At 41.4% G+C, this 25,893-nt stretch overlaps 2 protein-coding genes across 2 annotated transcripts in view; one reads left to right on the top strand and one right to left on the bottom strand.

The window, feature by feature from the left end:
- Window positions 1–12,887, top strand: part of SPTBN5 (spectrin beta, non-erythrocytic 5) — a 98,448-nt gene extending 85,561 nt beyond the window's left edge. Inside the window, exons 57-69 of the mRNA XM_084520933.1 lie at window positions 555–749; window positions 1,848–2,003; window positions 2,604–2,821; window positions 3,812–4,001; window positions 4,508–4,684; window positions 5,579–5,683; window positions 7,012–7,626; window positions 8,830–8,901; window positions 10,345–10,431; window positions 10,790–10,881; window positions 11,077–11,162; window positions 11,665–11,800; window positions 12,569–12,887. Coding sequence (XP_084377059.1) covers window positions 555–749; window positions 1,848–2,003; window positions 2,604–2,821; window positions 3,812–4,001; window positions 4,508–4,684; window positions 5,579–5,683; window positions 7,012–7,626; window positions 8,830–8,901; window positions 10,345–10,431; window positions 10,790–10,881; window positions 11,077–11,162; window positions 11,665–11,800; window positions 12,569–12,722 — 2,283 coding nt within the window. The 3' untranslated portion in view covers window positions 12,723–12,887. The remainder of the gene's footprint in view (window positions 1–554; window positions 750–1,847; window positions 2,004–2,603; window positions 2,822–3,811; window positions 4,002–4,507; window positions 4,685–5,578; window positions 5,684–7,011; window positions 7,627–8,829; window positions 8,902–10,344; window positions 10,432–10,789; window positions 10,882–11,076; window positions 11,163–11,664; window positions 11,801–12,568) is intronic.
- A 5,590-nt stretch (window positions 12,888–18,477) lies between these two features.
- LOC311437085 (cytosolic phospholipase A2 beta-like) overlaps window positions 18,478–25,893 on the bottom strand; it is a 34,673-nt gene continuing 27,257 nt past the window's right edge. The window contains exons 20-22 of the mRNA XM_084519925.1: window positions 25,522–25,688; window positions 24,644–24,830; window positions 18,478–23,084 (exon numbers count right to left, since the gene is read on the bottom strand). Coding sequence (XP_084376051.1) covers window positions 22,840–23,084; window positions 24,644–24,830; window positions 25,522–25,688 — 599 coding nt within the window. The 3' untranslated portion in view covers window positions 18,478–22,839. The remainder of the gene's footprint in view (window positions 23,085–24,643; window positions 24,831–25,521; window positions 25,689–25,893) is intronic.

Raw genomic sequence — 25,893 nt, forward strand, 5'->3', positions numbered from 1 at the left:
ATGAAGGGCTTTCAGTGGTAACATCCTCCAGTAGAAAAAATAGGTGCATCAGAAAGTTGGCTTTTTCATGGGCTAAGTGGCAGACAGAACATTTCACTTCTGGCGCTGTTTTAAATGTGACAGGACCTCATAATGTGGCCATAGTTTGCAACTATTTCAGTGGAAAATCCTGGGATGGAGCATTCACAGCTCTAGTTCCACATGGTACAGAAGGATATAGTTTCCTCAGTTCACTGAATTAATGCTTTCAACAGCTGTTTCATTTGTGTACAGGCTAAAGAGATTGTTTCCTAGCTTTTTGATTTGGGGATGATCTGTCAGGATGAGGGTGATTTTTCTCTGCCACATAAGATGTTACACGATCAAGACAAATGGTGCTTTCTTCTGACTCCAGATCATCTGGGTTTATCAACTGATTTGCATTTACAGTCTGCAATGCATAGCGTTTGTGTTACACAGTACAAAGAAAATGATTTCTTCTGCCTCTTTAGGCAGGAAGGAAGAGGCAGGAAGAAATTCTTGTATCTAAGTCTGTGTCCCCATTTATCCTATAGGTGCAGGAGAAGAAGTTTAAAGATTTTGTAAATGAAGTAAAACCTATGGGACATTCCAAAGTTCTCTCCTTAAATGATTTAGCAGCTAAACTAGAGAAGGATGGACACAGCAAGACAGACGTTATCCAGAAGAGAACAAAGCAAATCAATGAGATGTGGGAGAAACTATGCCATGCCATCCAGACAAGGACAGAGGTAGGAAATGCATGAATAGCTGGGACATTGATTTCCCTTCATTTTCACACGTCCTTCTTCTGTTTCTATTGCCAATGTTGAAACACAAGGGTAAGAGTAATAGGTGTATCCTCTTCATTTCCTTCTTGATCCATTTCCATTTATAGCCACTGCTTACCCTACTGTTCCTTGCAAGGCTTATACATGAAAGATACTTATTAGCCTAAAGACATTCCATTTTCCTAAATTCACTACTAGCTCCAGTTTCCTTAAAAACTAAGGCAGCCTAGTGGTTTACCACCACTTACAGGAAGCTAGCTCTGGCACTTATTGGACTTTTTTTTTTTTTTTTTTTTTTTCCTTTTTGAACCACTTCAACTCATTAAATGAGAGGAAAACTGCCAATATATTTTCTTCTGGGTTAGTGAGTTGTTGAAGTCAAAGAATGGGAATGGGAGGGAAGGTGACGGGGAACCCAGAGCCAAAACCCTTACCTTTTGGCAGCAGTTAGCTGTTAAATCAGCTCACTCCATTTTGTGAAACTACAGTCACAGATGTATTTAGAAAAGCAGAAATTGAATTCAACATTTTAATTTGGTTCAAGGAGAACATTAATGTCAGATGTCTTCAAGAGTTTTTACTACTGTTACGTACATATTTCAAATATGAAATAGTTTATGCCCACTGTTATCTGCTAGCAGCAGTTAATGCATGACAATTGTTAATATAAAGTTTAAATTTAAAATAGCTTTAGAATAAATCTCATTTCAGAAGAACTAATTTTCACCCAACTCGCCTTATTTCACTGGAGCTTGGGTCTCTATTCAAAGCCAGTTTTCTAGGACACTTTCTATAGTTGAGAGAGGTACCTTTTAGAGGGCAATTGGTGCTCTCTGTCTTGATTGTTCATCTTACGTGGGGTTAAATTGCTCTTTGGATACCTCTGTTTCTTTACGTTGAAAAAGAGAACTTGGGGAAATTATATGACTTAATGGGAAGGTGTTTCACTCCTGCTCTTGTTCGATCTGTACTCCATTAGGACATGATATCAGGGTTGCCTACTTTTGCACTGCAGACATGATATATTGTATTGCAATTAACGTTTTTTCTTTATTTCAGCATCTAAGAGCAGCCCAGCAAGTTCACCAGTATGATCACGATGTAGATGAAGTAAAGGGCTGGATGCAGGAGAAGGAGGCAGTGGTGGACATAGATGATTATGGATATGATCTTCCAGGTGTACAAACACTTCTCAGCCAGCTTGAGGGAGTCGAGGTAAGGGGATCTGTTATGAAGCAGTAGAAGAAAAGTGTAAATAAATTACAAGAAATGAAACAAAAAGAGAAGAAAATAATAATAATAATAAAATTACAAAAGAAAAAAAAAGAAAAAACAGGAGATTGATGCCTGATTTGAAATCATCTCATCTACCTTGTTGGCAAGCCAGCAAAAGATACATTTATTCCACCTTATAATATCCTTTTTGCTTCAAAGAAGGGGGCCCTTTTCTTCCTGTTTTTACCATGGTGATATTACTACTTCTGCTTCTCAGGATAATCTTCTTTCTTAAAGTATATTCCAGATTGTTATTGTAATTGCAAAGGTGTCATTTGAACTGCAATAAGACACTCTGGCTCCACACTTAACAACATAAGCAGTGTGTCTGTCTCATCTAAAGAAGGTTTTTTGATGTTTGATGAGGAATGTTGAAAGGTACTAGGAGGATATTGAGAGGAAAAATCTGGATGAAGGCATGCTTCCAGCCTCTCTGTTGCCAGTGGATAGGAAAGATAAGATATGCACCATCTTTAAAATCTGCTTTTGATAGATGTAATTAAGGACTTGGTCTTACAATCCATTCTTTCTCTGTTCCAGAGAGATCTAGGAGCCATCATGAAAGAGCTGGAACGGATTCGGGGAGAGGCTTGGCACCTCAGCCGCACATACCCTCAACTCAAGGAAAACATTATGGAGAGACTCACAGAAGTGGATGAGTGCTGGGAAAACCTGGACAAGAAGTTTCTGGAGAGAAAGGCGAGACTAAGCCAGGCAGAACAAGTCCAGCTGTACTTCAGTGACTGCAGGGAGCTGATGTATGTGTTGGCTCTTTGAGTTTGGCTGTGGGCCTTATTTCTGGTCTTTCCTTTGTGGGGTTTTCTAAATTACACCTTTTGGTTATTTGATTCCTGTCCCAGGTATTCTACAGCTTGCTTGCAAATTTCTTGGAATAATAATACATAGGATCTTCTCAACAGCACTTCACAGAATATACCACACATGAAAGGTGACTGTGCCACTCCACTTCAGCACAGTGTGCACGACAAGCCCACATCTGTAGTCTGTTTCTTAGACAGTCTTGGAGAATTCAGTCACTCTGGATAGTTTTAATTCCAATTAAAAAAACACCTTTGATTTTGTAGGACTATGGGGGAGTCTGCTAGATATTCAAGTAATTTATTCACCTGTACAGACACCAGTGAGCACTTTTATTAGAGTCAAAGCAACTACATTAAAGGTTAACCTTCTAAAATAGGTTAGCACTTGCTCAAATGCTGGAATTGTTTTGCACACATTTATTTAACCTTATTGCCCATATGCATATACTCTCCTGTCCATTCTCATGAGGTGTCAGTTTGTTGCAAGAATTCAATTGCTGGGAAATTCCACTATTTTTTTCTTCTTCTTTTTAAATCTGAATTTGAATGAAACGCCAAATGTTAAAAGCACCTACAAAACATATCTTTAAAAAAATTAGTTGAACGTCTCACATTGTTTAAATCTGCAGTTGCAGGAGTTCCTTCTAAGCATTTGAATGTTCAGCGCTCCAGTATGTATAGATGTTGCAGCTGCCTGTGTTGTAACAGGCTATGTATTGAAACAGCACTGGAATTATTATAAAAGGTTATAAAAATCCATAAATGTGTGAGCAAACCTACATCAATACATTTACATATTCATGTCTTTCTTAAGCAAATAAGTCTGTGTATTTGTGTCCAGAGTCATGGGATGTGTGCATTCCCAATAGACTGAGTTTCCAATAGACTCATATTTCTTCCATTTCTACCCTTTTGACTGTTTTGTAGGGCTTGGGCCAATGAGATGCATGCATTAGTAATATCTGAGGAACTAGCAAATGATGTCCTGGGAGCTGAGCTGCTTATCAAGCGTCATGAGGAATACAAACGTGAGATAGAGAAGCAGTGGCTAAAATTTGAAGAAATGCAGCGGGCAGGAGATGACCTAATGAAGAATGGACATTTCATGTCTGTGGAGGTGTGTTGATGAGTTAAATGTTTTACAAGTGAGAGTGAACAAAGAAGGCTTATTAAATAGGCAGGATTTGCAGCTTTGTTTGTTTTTCAAAACAGAAAAACTAAGTGGGACAATTGTATGTATTTCTCTCTTACAAACATTGTGGACTTCATGTTACATGTGGAAAAGAAAAGCGCCTTATAAAATTCTTCCTTGTTCCTCCAAAAACTGATTTTGAATCTAACCATAAAACAATAATCACTGACTATGTGGGGGGAGTAGGGAGATATTGCTATTCCACAGAAAAGATAAACCACATAAATAAGATTTTGGCATCTAGCTACGCAAAAACTAGGATAAAATACATCACAATGCCATCAGCTATAGCGTGGGGTGAGGTCTCTGAGTACAAAGTTATCTAGAGGTCATCTTCTGGATCACGAAGGCAGATTACATTCTAGTTGACTGTCAAACAAAAGTCTGATTGGATCCTTCACCTCCTGGCATTTCCAATGTTCTTTTTCTAGATTGAAGAAAAACTGCTAGAGCTGTCAGAGCTGATGAAGAAGGTAAAGGAGAGCTGGAACATGAGGAAAGAGTTGTATGAAGAAAACTGGGAGATTCAATTGCTCCGCAGAGAGCTAGAACAAGCAGAAGCATGGCTGACTGCCAAGGAGGGCTTTCTTTCAGATCCTAGCTATGGGGTGAGTAAGGACAGCACAACACTACTGAAATGGACCTACAGACTGTTTGGAGCATGTTTCAGCTCAGGTCTGAAATAAATCATAATTAAACAGTAATGCAGCCTTCAGATTACAGGGGGGCAGAAGCTTGGTCCTTTTACAGACGTGAGCCTTGGACAGGTGCTGCAGTTTACATGGTGGTAGGTTTCAGGAGGTGGTGGCTTCCAGGGGCTGCTAGAAGGCTGAGGAGAATTCCATCCCATTTCTTCACATAAAAAGAGATATTGCAGATGGTTCCACCTTCTCCCCATCATGGTGTGAGAACCTTCTTTGAAAGGAAATAGTGTGTGTTTTGTTTTTTTCCCCACCTTTTGTTGGGGCAGTAGAATGTTTTGCATAGACAGCTTGATGGTTAGCTTGTAAGTTTCTATTCTGTAGAATAAATAGAATTCTATAGACCAGCATCCACGTGTGTGTTTTTTTTCAATTTCAATTGATTATCTTATGATGGTTTTGAAGATAGGAAAACATTCTCACAAAATCAGATATTGGAACACAAGGACAGAGCAAGGCACAGGTTTAAGGCACATGTTGTCATTAGGGTAGGAATAAGTTTTGTGTCTAGTTCAAGCTGAAATCTAAGTACTTAATCTGCACGTAAGCATGGCTTCAATGGAAAAAGAAGAGGGTTGATATTTGAATTCTTTTTTTCATGTACAGCAGACTGCAAGCTACAAGCCATTTTTGTGTAAACTATGATTTTTCACACGCTATTAGGACTTCAGACGTTCAGTTGAAATAATTTTAGAATTATCATTTGGCTAAATGGAATGGGTAAATCTGAAAATCTCAGGCTTACTATTTCTGATGGACTTGATTTTGGACTTCTGTATCTGTTAATTTTTTTCCACTCAGGATTCTGTGTCTGAAGTAGAGGAACTATTGAAGAAACACCATGATTTTGAGAAGATGCTTGCAGCTCAGGAGGAGAAATTTGCTCAGCTCAGCAGGAAAACTAAGGTGAGAAGTAGAAGGCTGATGAGCTGTATATGACAGGATGATCTGGGTCCTTAGATGTTAGAATCATAGAATAGCTTGGGTTAGAAGGGACCTTAAAGATCATCTAGTTCCATCCCCCTTCCTGTGGGCAGGGATACCTTCCACAAGACCGAGTTGCTCAACGTGCCATCCAACCTGACCTTGAACACCTCTGGGAATGGGGCATCCACAACCTCCCTGGGCAACCTGTTCCAGTGCCTCACCATCCAGAATTTCCTCCCAACATCAAACCTAAACCTCGCCTCTTTTAGTTTAAAAATGTTCCCTCTTGTACTATCACTATCTGCCCATACGAGAAGTTGTTCTGCATCTTTCTTTATAAGCCCCCTTTAATTAATAAAAAGGACAGAATAAAGTCTCCCCAGAGCCTTTTCTTCTTCAGGCTGAACATCCACAACTGTCTCAGCTGTTCTGTGTAGGAGAGGTACTCCAGCCCTCTGATCATCCTCACAGTCCTCCTTAGGGCCACAGCTCCACATCTTTCTTGTGCTGAAGGCCCCAGACATGGATGCAGTACTCCAGGTGGTGTCTTTTCATACAACGTGTTGCTGTATGAAAAATGGGGTTTCTCACACAACAAAGATAGAGATTTTGATTCACTCAGAATTTCAGTAGGGAGCTGCAATCACCCGGCAGTGGTGGAGGAAAACTAAGGGCTGAAAATAAAGGGAGACAAAGGCAAAGACAGGCCTTTTTCTTTCTGGCATCAGAGTTCTACAGTAGATTGTGTTAGGTAACAAAAATATTCAGTCAACATCCCAGATTCTATCTCAGTGGATTTTTAAATCATTTTCCTGAAATAACCAGCAAAACACAGCTTTAATGTTTGGCATTAGGCTAAAAATGTGCTTAGTTGAGTCTGCCTTTTGCTCAGTACTTTTCCAGATTGGCTGAATGGTCCACCTCTCTAAAACCTTCCATGAGAACACCCCTGGATAATCATTGCTTCTACAGCAAGTTTAAAGAAGCAGTGGCACAGAAGAAAGTCACTATTTCTCTAGATGTTATTAAAGTCATAACCTCTAGACAACTTAGTAAGGGCAGGGAGTCTCTGGTTTTGAGATTAGCTACCATAAGCATCCACAGTTTAAGGAACAAAATAATGCTCGGGGCATAGCAATGAAATTCAGTTCACATGCTAAGAATGCCAATTCACAGTCCTTAAAATCTAGTGCCGGGAGAGAGTGTATTTGAAAACTATTCTTGCTTAAAATAAAAGCTTCTTAAGTAAGTACCCACAAGTGCACTTACACAGGTGATTTCAAAAATGGAATACTTGTGTCCTACAGAGGGAGATGAATCTTCTGAAACAAATGGATACAGAAGAGAGTGAGCAGAAAGATAAAAGCAAAATTGTACGGGTTCCCTCTCTGAAGAGGAAATCATCTGACAAAAGGAATCCACCACCAAAAGTGATAGAGATAAGGAGCACAAAGGAACTGCAACCCGTGCCCTTACCAGTCCAGTCCTGGAGGGCTCCACTTGAAACTATTTTTTCCCCAGTTGAAAAGACTCCGGGGGCATTCCAACAATTCACTGCTGGGGGAGTCCCTGATGTGCTGAGCAGCAACAAAACAGAAGTGAAACCTGAGAGGAGATTCAGTGAGATTATCACTCCACCTACACCAAAGATGGTGGTCCCACAAGCTACATCTTTGGAAAGTTACAGTTCTTTAACCTCTCCTTTATCTCCTACTCCCATAAGCCAGCAACGCAGCAGTAGTTTGTCAGAATCGTATGCCATAGGCCTTTTATCACCTCAAGAAAAGAGTGCTAAAGACTTCTCCTTCGACCTGCAAACAAAATTATTGTCAACGCCACCTAAACCTGACCAAACACCACTAGACAAATCACCAAGCTTACTGCTGTCTAGGTCCTCCTGGGAGACAGAGACTGCATCTTCGGTAAGTCCCAGTGATTCTTGACTGCTAATCTGTGCTAGTTAAAGTAAAGAAATACAGAAAGTTCTGCAAGGAAGTCACAAGAAGCACTATATAGTGGGTATTTCAGTGGATTCACTCATGGATCCAAACATGAAGAGACATTTTATGTGCCATTGCAGTCAATACTCTTTCCAAAAATATAGTTGAATTAAGCAGATACATACAACTTAAAAGTGTTTTTAATTTGCTCAGCTTTATAGCCTAGGGCCTGACACCTGTAATGATTTCTGGTTTTCTTCCCCAAATTAGAGGACACGTAGCAAAACACTGAAAAAGAGATGCAGGAGATGCTGCCTCATAGAGAGGCAAAACTGATGGTTTACCCCTGCTGTCTTGCCTCTCTATGTGGTGCTTAGTGTCCACTGAGTTTAGAAATCAGAGAGAGGCAGGACTTAGTGGCATCTTTGCCAAAAGCTGATCACCCAGCACAAGACTCGAACCAGTAGCTCCTGTTTGTTTGCTCATCCAGGCAGGAAATGCACTGTTAGCTCATAGACAAGTAAAAATTCCCCTGAAAAAATGTGTTTGTCACATACCTGAGTGTACCAGTACAACACTCTACATTGGTGTAACTCAGCGTTATTGCAGGGGTATAATGAATACTTTGCCAATTTAAGTTGTAAATTGTGTTTAATAATATACAAATAATGTTCAAAGGTAAGAAAATTTACTTTTCTGTAATTTTTTTTTTTTAATCATGCTATCACAGTCAAACCCTTGAATGACTCTTGATCACATAACATTTGGATGGCAAATAGAGCAGTTGTATTGTAAGAATGTTGTATCTGTCCCTTGTAATCAATATGAAAATACCCTTTATTCTGAATAATAATAATGGTAATTTACACCTCCAAACGGAATAGTGTTCAAGGTAAGTGAGTGATTGGATTTCAAGAGGAACCTTTAATTATTATACTGTGATAGAGTAAATTCCATATGTAGGGTAAATTGTTTAAGAGGGACATGAATTCTCTTCATTTAGGTACTAAGTCAGACATGTGACTGCAAACTAGAGAGGATTTCTAGTTAGGCCACAAACATTAAGGCTAGAGGAACTAGAGTTCAGTTTCTCAGTGTGGAATTTACCTAGAAAAAGCTTCAAAAGTTGCTAGCATGTTTAAGGGCTTTTTAAATGTTTAACAGCAATGTTCTTGTGTGTCTCAGGTTTCTACAAGTCTCCAGCACATGGAGGGATTCCTAGAAAAGAGAGACCAGCTTCTTCCAGGAAGACAACAGGTAGAAGAAAATGCCCTCACGCTGGGTTAATTCATCTTTGCTTGAGTTACAGTCCAGATCTGGTCAGACTTCAGGATAAACCCATGCTGAAGGGGAAAGCAGGACTGCAGGTTTAATTCAGTAACTACTAAAGAAGTGTCCATCTCAGCAGTGGACTGATCAGTGACTTTAGCAGTACTTGATAAAGTCCTTAACAGAAAGAGAGAATGAATTTTTTGCCTGTAGTAGGAATCATACAGAACAGGGTCTGTCTACATGTGATGGATTTATAAACCAGAACTTTGGCTGTACAAACATGTTAAGCATGTCCCCCTTCAACAAGTTTCAAGACCCTGTTTGTTGGTAAAGGAAGTCCCCACTCCCATAGTTTCAGTGATTGAAACTTCTAACTGTACTAGAAGAGAATTAAGGCTCATCTTTAGAAGACATGCTTTGTTTAATCCAAGGTTGAATGAGACTGAAACATGAATTTTTATCCTGGGAAAAAAAAAAAAAAATATCAGGTCAGTAGAATATGGTCATAACAGGACAGGAACTTTTCTAATATTCAACACCTGTTGATGTAATATTCAACAATGTAGATATCTGAGTGTTTGCATGTAAGCAGGTTGTCTTGGGTTGTCTGACCCATAGAATATTTCCTAGGAAACCTTAAATGTGAAAGGTCTCTTTGAAAAACTGAAGCTGATATGGATTCCATCATCTGGAAGAGATATTTTGTTATTCCAGTCCTTTGGATATGCTGAATTTAGTCTGCTCTGATACTGAACTTCCATCTTACCAAAAAAACTCTGACATATCTTCCTCAGCATGTTTTCCTTCATTTCCTCTGAATCACCAAATTAGTCAACTTGATTTACTGGCAAAACAAAATAAGAATATGTACGAGTAAAAGGATCTTTAATCCCGAAAGGTCTCAAGACACTAGACTGACCTTGCACTGGTACACAGGTGGGAATGGAAATGGCAGTTGCTTTTGCACAGTGTTCAGTAGCATTCTGCAGGGGATAGTTTAGAAGATGAAGAAAAATTTGGCAACCATGTTAGAGTGAAACCACAGGCTTACCAAAACTAGATGGTGACCAGCAGGCACAGGCTGGTTCCACTTGGAAAAAAGTGGAGCTTTTAGTGACCAGAAATAGAAACAACTTTGATAGCACTTCCTCCAAGTTATTGCTGGCAGCAGCATGGTGTAGAGCATGCTTGCACCATGTTACATCATTTGTTCAGTCCTGACTCACAAAGAGCCCCTTACTGAATCATTCACACCAGAAACTACAACAGACTTCATTTTTCTAGGAGATAATCATGACTAACAGAGCTTCTGTTATCATAATCTGGGCAGCTCCTGGCCTACTGTGGAAGTTTCCCACAAAAGATTTCACTACTGCAATTAAATATATAGCTAATCATTGGATTTTATTATCATTTTTATTCTTGTAGCCGGGCTCAAGGTCTTGGAAAACCTTCTATGCAAAACTTGATGGACTAAAGCTTGATATCTATAATGATGAAGAAGAAGCATCTAAGGTAATTTCTTTTTTTGAACCTTTCTGATAAAACATATGTTACATTTGCTTCATTTTGAGATTAGGGGTAACTGGTTCTCTTTAAAATATCAGTTAGGTCAAATTCTATGAGACTGAATAATAAGCTTTCATAAGTTTTCAAACATTCTTTCAGTTAAGAATCTCATTCTAGTATCTGCCTTCAAGATATAAAGCAATAGTCCATTGTTCCTCTGTGGTTCTTCCTATTCAGTGAGCCTGACCATGAAGTTAGAAGCAGGAAAAGATAGTAGGGTGTGTAGTCAGCATGCGAGTTGGTATAGAGTTGAATCATAGGATAAAAGGCAAACATATTTTGTTATGATTTCATCCTCCTTCAGAATATATCCGCGTTCCAGTCCCTCAGCATTGCTGGTGCCAAATGTGAGAGGCTGACAAATTACATCAGGAAAGAGAATACCTTCATGTTACGGTAAGTCTTATGGAGATGTGCACTAATAGAAATCTACATAGCTATCCTGTCTGGTTACCCCTGCCTACAGTCACCTAACACTGTATGTTGCTAGAAGACATCAATGCTGTGTCTTACAATGCTTGCCTCAGTCACAAGGACAGAAAGTAAAAGGTAGGACTAACTAGAATGTCTCTTCTACTATCATTTTTACAGGCTGATAGATGGGGCAGAGTATTACTTTGCAGCACCTTCTCAGATGCTGATGGAAAACTGGCTGAAGTCACTACAGAATAATATAGGTACGTTCTCATTGCCCTCGGGATTGAACCATGTTTTTAGCAAGTGATGGTGAGAGAAAAAGAATGAGAAGGTGTCCTTAATGTGAGGCATTTTGAGCCTTACATTTTGCCTCTGTTAGACAGCAGGGCACAAGTAACTGCCACCTTGCGATGCAATGACCTGGTAGGTGACTTGGAAAATGCCCAGGGTGTCTTGCATAGCAGCCTGTCAGCTGTACTGCAGCCAGCGTCAGGTTATTGCCAGAGAGGGGCATTGCCCAACACCTCCATCCATCCTTTAAATAAAGGATGTTTTGGATCTTAATCAACAGCTTTTTCTCTGAAGCTAGCTCTTTTTCTGGACCCCTCACTAGGCAGTGGCATAGTGGAAAGGAAGCCAGGGCACCACAATTGTAATGGTTTTTGGAGATAACTGGTATGGACCCAGAAATTGTTACAGACACCAAACTCTGCCTCTAACACTACTTTGAAATGTTTTTATCTCTGTTCTTTGACTGCGTAGAACACAGAAACAGACCAGGTTCCACAGCAATGGTAAGGCCTTTTGCTCCAAGCACAGAGACCTCCCAGACAAGACTGTGGAACCTTCCAGACAGAGACTCTGCTGAAAGTCTAACCAGCAAAAGTGCACTCCTGAGGTAAGGGCTCTGTGCTGAAAGGCTGAACAGACATCATCACTGTTTGTACTGAGATAGTTTATAAAGAAGAGAGTACCCAGTGATCAAAAAGTCCTGCTCCTCTGTCATTAACGCAGTAGAATATTCTTGAGTATGACCCTGCCTCAATTCATTTTTGTCATTTATGATTGCTACAGCCAGTTTTCAAAACTGGGCTTCAGTGAAGACAGCTGATCCTGTCTGTGATTGACAACTTAAATTTGGGAAACCCAGAGGAATTCTTTTTATTGCTTACTGAAGGCACCAAAGTTACTGAAATGGATTGTCTAATCTGAAGATTGCATTATGTATTTGTTCCGTGGAGAGAAACTTGTTCCAATACATGAGGGAAATAGAGCAAAAAACTGAAAGAGGTGCCTTGGATTTCTTCTTGGAATATTCTCTCCAGCAGGGTCTGAAAGAAACCCAGACTCCTACATTAAGGAACCAAATCAGTTGCCTAAAGTTACGCTGTTTGAATACTTTCCTCAAAGGCCTTTTTGAGAATCCAGATACAGGCACTGAAAACACAGTAACAGCCAAATTAGGAAACTTGGCCTGTAGTATATAAATCAGTTTGTCGCATTTGGAGTCAGTAAAAATCTTCCAGGCTATAATGTGAAACCCTGGTCCCTCTGGCAGGTTGATTTTTGCTGCTGAGGTAAGTGCCTAACAAGTTCTTAAATATGCACAGTGACTTAAACTCATACAGATTGTCCCTGATTTTCTGGTGATGTTTGTTGTTCATAGGAGAACACCTTCTTTCAAAATCAAACGGGAGAAAGAGTCTGCAGAATTTTTCAGAGATTTGAAGGAAGATGGAACTGCAGTGGCACAAGCCTCCACAACCACCCTGAGCCTAGAACAAAGTGGTAATAAAACAAAGCTGCCTCCAACTTTATGAGAACCTGAAAGAAAAATAACATTTGCCTCAATGAATACCAGACCCTTCACCATTATATCGTAACTTCTGGAAATGTATTCATAAGTTTTAATTTAATCACTACCCTTCGAACTTACTTTAATTATGTATTAAATCTGGTCAAACCATTAAACATAATTAAACACAGCTGCATCTGGTATACTTTTGTGGATACGACAACTCTGTCACTTACCATATTACCTAAGTGATACATTCTCCAAGTTACCTAATGGAAAAGCAGAGGGAGGTTTAAGCCAGACTCACACGAAGTGACTTTGCAAGAGGGCAATGGGGAACCATGAGCAGAGCACAAGGTGCAAGCTGTCCATGAACAGCAGCCACCTGCAAGTAGCTTCAGAGATACCAATGGAAAAGTTTTAAGCTGTTTTTATGGTCTGTACATCACAAAAGCAGTAGTCTTAAGGGGAATGCTTTTTTATGTAGTTCTTACAGTGTTTCATAGTCTCCACAATCTTTCACTTTACAATACCAACCATAACCAACTATTCCCTAAATATTTGCCAGGAAAATAATTCTGTAGTTACTCATCAAACTAAAATCATGCATGAACAATCAGCCTTTCCTTACGAAAAGAGAGGAAAAGGGGGATAGCAAGGAGGAAGTCTAGGACCACCAACCACTGCTCTCAAAAAAGACCAAAATCAGCATTTATTTTACATTTACCACTGGAAGGCTGGATTGAGTAGGAAGTGTATAAGGTAGTCTTTTGGGGAAATGTAGGTGAAGGACAAAATCATACTATAGTACATTATCTGTAGGAAGTCTTATCTTGTTCTCATTACATTATTGGCCTTTTTCACTCTTAAATTCTTAAAAGTGAACAGTATGTCAGGTGTACACAAATTACCAAATGTTTATCCCCACAGTGCATGCAGTTAAGTCCCAGCATAGCACAGCTGCAGCAGTAGTGTCATAAAGCCTGGTGACCACATCAGTAAGTCTGTTCTTTTTAGCAAGCAGCATAATTTTCCGGAAAGATGTTGCTCCTTGGGCTAACAGAAGTGTCAGTGGGACAGGCCCTCTGGAGGTCTGTAGTGCAATGTCTTAATCAAAGCTGACTGATTGTGAATACTAGATCAGGTCAGAGGCACATTCTGCACCTGTTTTTCACTTCTCTTTGTTCAACTGCATGAGATTTCTGTCAGTTCAGTCCTCAAGTTTTCTGAAAGTCCTGGACTGAAGATCCGCCATCTGTCACATTCACCACTCCACATGTTTTTTAGTATTGTCCACAATTGTACTGAGGGTGTCCACTCACATTGTGCCCATCACCGATGAATTTGTAGAGCAACATTAGTCAGTACTGAACCCCAGGATACTCCATTTGTAACCAGCCAATGCCTAGAAGTAGAGCTATTAATTGTTGACACTGTAGAGGGCAGCTCAGCCAGTTTTCAACCCACCTAACAGTCTGTTCATCCTGCAAGAACTCCAAGGTTCCAAAATGAGAATGCTCAAAGAGACAAGGGAAAAGCCTTACTAAAAGTTGAGTATATTACACCTAGCTGTCCCCTTGGGAAAGCTGCTCTGAGTGTGCCTGATTGCCGCCTTCTCTTCCACGTCCTTGGAACAAAGTCCAGGAGGACTTGCTGCATCTTAGCAGGGGCTGTGGTGAGGGTGTTTGAGGGTGACTGGTCTCATCATAAATAAATAAATAGATATGGAACACTTCATTATTTACCATATCGTTCATCATTCGTCACTAGATTTTCCCACACGTTTATCACACTAATGGTCCCACACAGAACCACTGTGATGTCATTGATTTCTACACAGCTGAAAAAAAATGTAGCTACAGAATTTAGGAATTTCTGCAACACCACAAATCTGGGCTTTGTCTGAGTGGCAAACCTCCCAGGACAGAAACTCTGGCCATCAGATGAGCACCTCTGTCCCACACTGGATGCCATCTCCTGTCAATAATGCTCTTTACTTCCTTGATCATATGTCAAATAAGAAAATGGAATTTAAGTAACAAAGAGCACTCTGAGCCTTCACACAGCTACTGTGACTCTCCCCTTTCATTTTCCTGTTGGACAGGCTGTTAGCTCTAAGGGAAGGTCATCACAGTGCCTAGCAGTCAAAGCAAAGATAAGGAACTGGAACAAAACAATGAAAACCAGTGCTAGGAAATTGCTGGATTAAGTATATAGGTGCAGTGAACTGAATCTTGTCCTACAGGGGATGAGACAGAACCATCCTGACGGAAAGACACACAAACACCCACACACTTGTGTGAGATGCTTATGGTCCAAGCTCCCCATCCCAACAGCAAAGCTGTTTTGCTAGTTCCTTCTCAGTGCCTAAAACTGAGGACCAGGGTGTAAAGGCAAGGACCCACACTTGTACACTGACTCCAACTAAACAAGACATAGAATTTGATGGAAAAGTAGAGAAAATTTAAAAAAAAAAAATGTTTTTAGTGTAAAATAAGAGCATAATCTGAGGGTATTTTCCAGATAAAATAATCTCTTTCCTTTAAAAATGCTTTGTGGTGCTGGATACATTATGACAAGTCAAAAGCATATCTGGGGAGGTGGGGAAAGAGGGGGGGATGATCTTACAATCACGAAGGAAGCAATTTTCAGACAAGACGTCACCATTTTCTGAAATTGCACTGTGGCAATCCAGGTGTCCATTGCTGCGGGCCTGTAGAAGACTTCAGTCTTTAAATTGTTGGAGCTTGATATTGACAAATGAAAGGAATTAGATGCTGTCAGGTCTGTGCCTCTCTCCCAGGGATCATCAGTCACGGCAAACTGCATCAGTCACGCCAAATTGCATTACTGGGGTCTTAGATGAGATCTGACTAAGAATGATTCCCAATCTCCATAGATGAAAGATAATTGCACTTAATGCTTTGTCTCATCTTACAATGGTTTAATGCCCTGGTTTTTGCCTTGAGGTGCTGATGTAAAGAACCCATTGAATTGGCTGTGCACAGTTAGGACAGCATCAGTCCTGACTGGCACTGCAAAATCTCAGCAGCTGAACGTACGCATTAGCCTCACTCTGTGAGCCAAGAAAATCCCTTGGCAGCCACCTGCGTGTCACTCCCAGGAAGCAGACAAATGAGAGAGCAGTCATTTCCTAATGAAATGAACTTTTCAGGGTTTGCCAGAATCTTGCAGGGAAGACATTCAACTTTTCAAAAGTGATTCACCTACTAGAAATGCAAAGTGCCATGGGATTAAATAATTGAGTGTAAACCTCTCATTCTGCACCTGACAATATACCAGTCCACTTCATTCTCTGACAGTGTAAATGATTTTCAACATTAAAAAATGGAAATGATCATCATATCTGGATGGGCTGTAGCTTTGGGGGTTAGCAAGCATGACGTTTCAACATGAAAGCAGCACATTTGCAAAAACTATTTTGCTAAACTATAAATTTTGCTAAACTATAAATTTTGTTAAAATATAAATTGTTTCAAAGGTGTTGCATTTACCACTATAATGGTCAAATAGAGGTAAGCATCTCTTGTTGTTTGCCAGAGAGATGGGAGGGGAGGACTTGGAAAAAGCAGATCATAACCTGGGAAGCCTGTCATTATTATATGTAAGCATTTATTGCATTATTGCAAATATTAAATGAAGAATAGGCAGGGTTTGGTTTTCCTGTTATCCACACCCACAGATAAACTGGAGCTCACTAGTAATTACAGGGGCAATTTTAAAGCATTTTATAGTGTAGTGTAGCTCTCTCAATGCTTTTCCTAGTAGGACAGATGTAGTGGCCTGCTGATTTCACAGGCTGGATTGCTCAGCCCTCATGCTTTTACTGATTCTGGCTTCCCAAAGCAGAAGCCTCACGTGCCATATGATCCCAAATGAGGACTCCATCTGCCTCTGCACAGCTCTTGTTTCCTCCTCCCTATAAACCTGCATTTCAAGTCCTGTGTCCTTACCTGATCACTTAACTCCTGGCACTGCGAGGTGCACTGAGGAGGCAGCTTAGGGAGGCAAAGCCATTGCTTCCCGCAAGGCTTAAGCTGCTGTTGCTCAATAAGCCTCTAGTAACTGCCAACAGTAACTGAGGCTCTTAAACTGAGATGCGTGTGAGACATTTCAACATTGTTTATCCCAGAGAAGCTTTCCCAGCAGATGCCCCAAAGAGGGTGAGAGGAGATACACACCGTGATGTACGTCAGCAGTGGGAGGACCTCCCTCCAGATGCACTGGAAAGAAGGGAGCAGTGTGCTCATTCTGAGCATTGGAGATAAAATTACCAGTGTTGTTGTGACCATATGTCTTCCGTCAGTGCTGACTGCCAGGAATGGGCTAGGAACAAACTGAAAAAATGTCATGTAGTTATCTGAGGCACGAAGATCAGTTTGGCTTGCTAATCTTAACCTGATTGTGCTGTGTCCTTTGATACCTCTCTCCATTTTCCTCCTGCAAATAACCTTTGCCATCAGGAACTGATTGGTACCCCATAAATGTGGATTATTTCTATATTTTCTTTTAACAATGTCATTGCCATTACTAAAACTGCGGCTTCCGTATTCACCTGGCTTTGTCAAAGTTCTGCCTGGATTTGGCATTCTATAAATATATACTGGTTAGTGGGTTATCATTGCATGAAGTTACAGTTTTATGCTACTTTTATTACTCATATCAATTACTTAGTAGTGAATTCTTGAAACAAAAAGCTAAAATCCTTGCCCAAAGTATCTTGCAGCCTTTACTAGAATATATGGGCAATAACATTAAGAGAATGGGTCACATAGGATGGTAACTGAATTCTTCCACTGCAGGACTGTAAGAAGTTGTATGACATTTCTGTGGGGGATGGCTCTTGCCTTCTCTCCTCTGGTATTGGACGTTAAATAGTTCTCAGGCTTTAGTAAAAAAAAAAAAAAAAAAACACTTCTGTCGTTGAATATGGTGCAATGTAGGTGTGCCATGGCTTAAATATGAATTGCGCATTTCTGTCAGGTAAATGTAGGCCAATTCCAGTCCTGGGCTCTCACAAAAAAAGCACAGTTAATGGTAACTTTGGTTCTGGGTGTGCCATGTAGGTTGGAAGTGAGGCAGCATAGTGCCAGGGTGGAGGAAAGACAGGAGATATAGGCTCGGTTCTTTCAAGGACTGATGTGCAAAGTGGTGTCAAGCAAGCACTGCTCCTATAACCCAAACTAAAACCCTACTGAATCTACTTCAAAGTTTATAACTATCATGTTTCTCCCCAGAACACCTCTAAATGTGTAGGGAAGCTGGGTGACCACTGCAGCAGGCTCTGCCGACCACCCTGGTGCCCCAATTCCTGCCCGGGCCCAGCCAGGACCCTGAAGGCCGCTGCGTGGAGGACTCCATTTTGCGCAGGCCAGTGCTGGGGCGGGCTAGCACCAGTACTGGAGCACAGCACCAAACCCATTAAACAAGCTAATAGTGAGAATTTAACATGATCAACTGCTTATACACTGCGTTAGACACATTTGGTTGTTTTGGAAGGAGGAGGTTTTGGACCTGCAATGAATATTTGCTACCACAAAACTAGCTTGCCATTACACCAGGGCTGCTAAGGTCATTTGTCTATTACGAGGCCCTATCTGAAGGGTGTGTTAGTGGCATGCTGTACCTGGAAATTTTCACCAGCTGTGGACAGTAAATCACTCCTTTATTTTCAAGATGGGAGGATTTACCAATCAGTGTGGTGTTTAGAAACCTAGCTCCTCCCCAGAGCAGGGGCACCACTGCTGGTGCTCTCCACCAGGGAAATGTCCAAGCTTGGAAGAAAAGCCTCTGGCACAGGACAGCTGATGGCTTTGTGTTTTCTTTTTCTATGCCTCAGCCTGGATATACAATAAGATGATTCAGCTGCAAGTCTCATCTTCATGTACTTTAAATTCTTATGGCTAAGAGGTATAATAAATAATACAGGAAAGCGGCAAGCCTGCAGTTGAAGCTGGGCATGGATTTTTGACCACAGACTAAACACTGCCATGGTTGGAGAGCAAGTTTCAGCTCTCTGAGTCTGAAATAGTGTTTTAACCTGTCAGTATAAAGCATGGTTGATCTGAGAGGGAGAGGCTCAGTGTGCCTCAAAATGGTGTGCTGATGAGACCATTCACCTGAGAGACAAACTCAAGTCCTGCTGCACTGGGCTGAGCCCAGGCTCCTGAGGCTAATGAAGGTGTGAAACCTGTAGCACGGGGCTTGCTGGATTTTACACTCCGCTTCTTAAGGTACGCTGTAATCGTGAGGAATAGTGTCTTGTTGATATTTTTTTCCCTATTTATTTCTGTTTCTGAGTAACCTAGTGCAAGCAGGGGGAAAAAATGCACCCAGGACAGTACAGTGGCTAGGTTTCTTCCATGCAAAGTGAAAGCTGAAGTTTCAATTCCTTAGCTGCTCCAACAAGAACTTCAGGCTTGGTCCTTTTTTAGCCTTTCTGAGGCGTTTCCTGCTCTTTGCTGCAGTCTTCTTTTTCTTGACTAACTTTCCAGCGGGAGGGTTGGAGCATAGTACCAGGTTTATGTACGTACTTTTTATGTGCATGCAACATCTAGAGTTTACATTTCTGTTCTGACTGATTCCGATCAGCCATTTGCAGCCAACAAGGTGATCTAATCATCATTTTTTTTGGCCTGTCTGGCTCTCTCAGCTGCTGTACCTCTGCTGGAGCTGTTTCCAGTCACAAAAAAATACAGCAGATGAAAGTAATGGAAAAGAGATGAGTTTTCACTTAGAGTGAGTTGATAACTTTTAGCTGTTTTTACCAAAGAAGACTTTTCTTTAACTGACTTAGGCTATTGAAGCTCAACATTTAACTGATAACAGTAAAGTTCAGTGAAAGTCAGACTTCTGTCCCCATTTAACTCAAATCACCAAGAGTGAAATAGTGCCGGGTCTTGGCTGTGGCTCAGTGCAGCTGTGTTCCTACCCTGGCCTGTGCCATTCTGCTTGAGGGTTTATTTGCCACAGGAGGTAGAGATTTCCACTTTTTTCCAGCCTCTCAATGCCTTTGGAAGCCAGAACATCTTCTCTCTGATTTTTCTAACCAATCTTGAAGCCATTAAATGCCCTGCAAAACGCTCAGCAGAGGTGCCTAGCGTAAGTGGCGCTAAAGCAACTGAGAAGAATCGTGTCTTTAAGTGCATAAAGACTTCCATGGGTCTGGTGCTCTTTTGCAATATTGTATTTTTAATGAATATATTATTAAACAGTTAAAAGACATAATTTCTATAAAGAGTAGCTAGCAGTTATAAGAATAAACTTTTGTTTCCTTTGTGTTTGGCAGCTGAGAGCAAGCTCTGTGTTTCTGGGGGTTTTCCAGCCGAATGTTCATCTGAGAGCAGTGATCTGGGGTACATTTTGGATGAGGATGTTGCATGCATGAATTCATCTTGAGCAGTTAAATAAACATAAGTCCAGAACAGCACGGACCTGTTTATAAGCAAGCCACATGCCTTTTCATGGCGAGACGCAGACAGGCATTCTCCTCATTGTGCCTGCTCTGGTTTTCATGTGCTCTGGTCAAGCAGATCTTTGACAGAATGTGGCACAAGGACTGGGGATGAGGAACAAACGCACAGCATTTGGGGAACAAACACACAACATCTCAGTGGTCCGTTCCCTTAGACTCCATGTGCACTGTAAAGAACAGGACAAAGGAGCAGACCCAAGCACAGGTCACTGACCAGCTGCACGTTGCTGTAAGGATGCTCTGTAGTTTTGTGGTTTTTCAGGCTGTCTAAATTAGCGTGCTCTGAAACACAGCCCAGCTGTGGTCAGGGGGACAGCCTGTGCCAGCCACCACATCCTGACAGGCTGTGTGGACGAGTGTGCCAGGTCCGCATCCCACCACACTGCAGAGTCCTCAGTCTTCACCCTCACAGACACCCTCCAGGGCCTCCTGCCACACATACTCAGGCCAGCAATGTAATCCTTCAGCTTCATGCTACAATTCAAAAAAAAAAACTTGTTCAGGTAACCTGCTGGGTTACCAGAATAGCCTGTGTGGAGGATTTTTTAGGTCTCTTTCACATTTTAATGTAAATTTCTGTTTGTGTTAGCAGCCCTATGCATACACCTGTTGTGCCCCAGTTATGAAGCATTTAAAGAAACCTAATTTTGTCTGCGCATCCGAGATGTGTTGCTGCTAGGTACGTGCTGTCAAGGTTCCTGAGCAAGAGGGATTGCTCCCTGCCCCAGTGCAGAGAGGGCAAGGAGCTGGGCAGTGCTGTCGATGGTGTCACCCACTCCTTGTCCAACTGTCCCGCTCCCACTGCCTGGCTGAGGTGAGCAGGGGCTTTGTATACCTGGCATACTGAGCCACGACGTGCTCCTGTGCAAAGGTCACAGATCCTGCTTGTAGCAACAAACCTGCTGCCATCTTATTTTTCAGCTCAAAAGAGCTCTTTATTTCTTTCTTGCAGCCAGTATCTGGTGAGTTCTTTTCTTCTCATAGTCTGTACAGTTGCACTCACAGCTGTTACAACTCCTCAGGTTTTGCATGGTACTCAACTTAATAAATAAGCATTGTACAAGGAATAGCTCTGAGGCTTATTCACTGCCTTTATGCGCAGCAGAAGACAGCATTTAGTAGATACTGGGTTCAGACAATGAACAGCTTTTGTAAATGCTCTTCCTCTGAGCCTGGATACTGTCTTCATGTGCTAAAAAGGCAGACCCCCTGCTTCTCTTTGTTTAATTTTTCATTTTAAGTACAACTTATTCTAGATATCAAGTAAATTTCCAATATAGAAGAAATGTGCAAGATTTTCCTAGGAAATCGTTTCCATCTCCATGAATCTGCTGTGCTTGGATTAAATATGCCAGAAACAGGTCCAAATCCTCCAGTGCTATGAAATATGGTAACTTCTCAGACTTCTGTGGAGCTCTGTTTTGTATTGCTCAGCATCCTTCCCTACCATTTTTTAATATAGTGGAGGGCTATAAAGTTATTCCAAGCTCCTAGTTCAAGGCAACGTCTCTCACCGTACTCCAAAGCAAATAAAAACCAGGCATCATTTTTCCAAATATTTTCTTCCAGCAAAGACGTGTGAAAAATATTTTTTTTATTATTATTTTTATTTGTGCTCTGTTTTACTATAGCACCTATTAAAAATACCTTGCCTATGATGTTAGGGATTGAAGACTGTAAAGTTGGAAAAAAAATCTTCTGGGTGTGAAATAGAATGACTATACACTCTTTTACATCCTACACTCAGTTCACACACATAAGGAACACTAGCTTATGTCTTGGTCATTATTATTAAATTAAGTGTACTTGTGTCTATGGTAACTACCCTCCCTGAATTTCTGGTATCAAAAGCTCTTGATATTTTAATTCATAAAGGCTCTACCCGTATAAATTAATATAATCACTCATGCCTTATGCAGAATTTTTCCTCCAGCCAAAACTCAAAGAATAACTCGCCCTCTGCAGCTCATGTCCTCTCTCCTTGAAATGTAACTGCCCCCCTCGGGACAGTCTGGAGCAGCATTTCTGTGCCAAACTCTTGCAGGGGAATGGAATAAAGGAATAACTTCTAGATCAGCAAGGGGAATCAGCCAGACAGAATGTAATGGTCCACGTTGTAGTTTGGCTATTATTCACAGGTATATATGACTCTTTGGCCTGACTTCAGAGCTGAGCCCACCAATTCAGTGCAAATTCTAATACTCAGCCTATCTGAAAATCTGGACATTACTGAATGCAAATGGCCAGGACTTGGTTTGTAATGAATCATTCCAAAGACAATGATAATGGGCTCAGGATTGAGGGAACAGGCACATGTAAAGAACTATCACTATCACCACCACCATTTTTTATAAGATTGGGAAGTTCCTGGAAGGTCTCTGCTAACCAGGACCCTCCATTCTTATCAAGTAAAACCAGAGTGGGAGTCTCTTACGGTCTGAAAACTTAGGGGAGGAAGGTTAAATAAACCCTTTTGAAAGCTAGGAACTTGAACAAGGCAAGATGAGAAATGTACAGGTTTCCTCAATTTCCTGCAAATAATGAACACTGTGATGTGTTGTAATGTGACTGTGACATGTTATGTGATTGTTGTGTGTTGTAATGTGACCATCGTAGCCTTCAGTAGGGAAAAGTACAAAAATTCAGCCTATGCATATTCAGCTCCAGAGTGGCTGGGGAGATTCCCAGTCCTGCCACTTCTTTTCCGTTCCACGGCGCTCTGGATTGCCTGGAGGAGCAGGTCTCTGTTGTTGAGGATGTTGTATTTACTTAGGTTCACGAGTTTGTCAAAATTTTCAGAGGAGTAGATTAGCCTAATGAGGTAATAGGGTGAGCAGCTGTTCTCCAGATTTACTTTGCCTTCTTCCATCTCTGAGTGACTGCGCTTTACCCCTGCAAAGGAAGAGAAAAGCCACCACCGTGAGCTGAATAGAACACCCCTGGTGTTGGAGGGGACTGATCTAGTTAGCAGAACCAGCTGTTAAAAACAGCCTCCAGGAGACTACACCCCACCACGCCTTGCAAGAGCCATTCCTGGTCAGCTGTCAAACAGTGTGGAGGTGCAGAGGGATCTGAGCTCCCCACGTCAGCCTCTCATCTTTCAGCACCTCTTCTCAACCTCAGCTCAGCCAGATCCCTTGCTGCTGCCAACATCCATCATCCCTGTTGTGGCAATCTTCTTGCTTAAAAGCAAGACACCCTAATTACCTCCACTAAGAAGCCCAGCAGCCTCATATTTATGCTTTTACAAATGTTTACCATTATACTTTCTTTCTTTTTTACCTAACTCCTTGAAGTCTGAATCAAATATGCCCCAACCACAAACGTGCTGTAAGATGACAGTCAGTGGGGCTACAAATGGACTGCCCAGGCATCCCCTACAATGTCTACTAGAACCACGTGAAAGCGGCACATGAACTTTGCTTGACACACAGCAGGCTTTAGTCTAACCCAGTGGTTTCTTGGCAGTGGGATGTCAGGGTGCTGGGCCCAGACTGTCAGTAGAAGTGGTTGTACTAAAAATGTCCAAGCTTTACTTCATGGAACCTCCTGATATTCAGAGAGCTGCATTATCTGTGCTGTCCACATCCATGTACACCTACATCTGCTCCAAGCACAGAAAAGCACAGTCTATAGTGTCATTGTAAATGGGCACTTCACAAGCCAATTCTTTTTCTTTTCTAGAACGTAGTTAAAAGCAGGAAAAACAAATATCCACATTCCACAAGGTGTCTCTCAGCCATCTGGAAATGAAAAGCTCCCCTGTTAAACTTAAAATCTACGCAAACAAGTTGCCAAGGACCCTCCTCCCCCAGCCACCCACATCAGCTGCTGGCTGTCAGCTTGATCGATGAATCACTGGCTGCTGGGAGACATGCAGGTGAGCGACACAGCTCACAGATTTGGGCCTGGAGCACTGAGAAGCTGCAGCAGCTGTTTTGCTCTGCATACTCTCATCTATCTTTCATTCAGAGTGCCTCTGAAACACTCACCTGTTTTACCTGCTAGACACTGTTCAGTAGCCTTACCTGATGGCACATTGCCATTTGGACCAGCTCCAGCTCCACCTAACGAGCCCAGTTTCCTCTGCTGGGCACCTCCTCTGTTTGTCTGCAGAGTTTCTGAATGTGATTTTGTTGGAGTATTTGTTAACATACACGCTCTCTGAGCATTCAGTGGTAAATATCATAGCAGCAAAGGAGCTTTACTTAACCTGGTTTGCTGCTATTCCTATCTTTCCCCAAACGTTCCCTCAGAGACAGACATTTTGCTGTGGTCCCAGAACCACAATATAGTTTTGGGTAAAGCTGTAAGGAGAGGGGTAGGAGACCAGGTAGTCTCACTCACACAAAGGCCATGCTCTCTCATAAAATTATTGCTAGAGAAGACAAATAAGATCAGTACTGTGGAAAGACAAATGACCCAAATTCAACTAAAATGGCTGAGCTTACCAGGCTCCTTGAATTCCTTAAAGGTGTCATTCACCAGGGGAAAATGAATTACTATGGGTGCTCTGGGGTCCTCTGGATCCGAAAACACGTAACATTCCTTTGGGTTTTTCTCCTCTTCTTCACTTAGCTCCACTTTGGGGAAAGGGATTTTTTGTATCTTGCAATATTTATATGTCATCTCCAATTGCTGTGGATACAGAATGCCAATGCCTTAAAGCCAACTCTAGGACAAGAATCAGGTTTACTGATGCATCATAGAAATACTGTGGCAACTTAATTTATTCCCTAGAATTATGCTGCAATGAATGCATAGACCAAAATAGCCACAGAATAACCCTACTTTTTGCCACCACACACCACAAGTCAGAAAACACTTCTCACCCTATAAAGTTTTTTACAGTTAGAGGAAATGACCACACTTAGAATTTGAGTATATGATCAAGACTTAAAGAGCAGCTTACTTCAAAGTTTTAATAAAGCAAGGATTTGCATATTCTGTCCTGTTGATCAATTCCCATGCCCCCCACCACACAAAAAAAACATGCAAAGGGGAATAATTTTCCTGACTACCCATGTGGACCTGCAGAAGCCCTGAAATACGTGATTAAAACTAAATAAACACGGTACATACACTACAATCTAGAGCAACCAACCTCATACAGTCCTCTCCCACAGAACACCAACTAACTCTATTACTCACATCAGAATCTAACCCTTCTGGTATGAGGATCCCTTCTATGCCTTTATCATTTAGTCATTTCTGAAGTAGATGGTCACTGTGTAATTTGAGCATTATCTATGAATTTGGCTATTAAATCTCACAGCTTTACAAGAGTTTAACCAGGGCTGGAAGGAACAGAGCACATTAATCTTCTCACCTTGAACACATTCCCCAAACCATAATCAAGTGAGATAATGACGTCTACATTCCTTTCTGGCCTGAAAAGTGCTGCACCACTGGTGTTAATGAAATAGCCAACATCTATCAGGCAAAGATATTTCTGCAGCGGTGTCAGATTGTTAGGGAAAGAGTCCAGCACAGTGTCTGAAAAACATTTTGAATATAGTTAGCAGTTCATTGGTAGGAAAGAAGGAGTCAGTAATTCTGGCTTGCTACACAGTAAGGGCAGCCCCTTGGTTGCCCTCAAGACCAGGCTCACCTCCCTCCATAATGCGACCCCACAATCGTGGCCTCACAAAGGCAGGCTGTGAGGCAGCCAGGCAGTGGGCAGGTGAGACACAGACTCCGC

This window comes from Aythya ferina (genome assembly GCF_964211825.1).
Source record: "Aythya ferina genome assembly, chromosome: 5".
NCBI classification, from domain to species: Eukaryota; Metazoa; Chordata; class Aves; order Anseriformes; family Anatidae; genus Aythya; species Aythya ferina.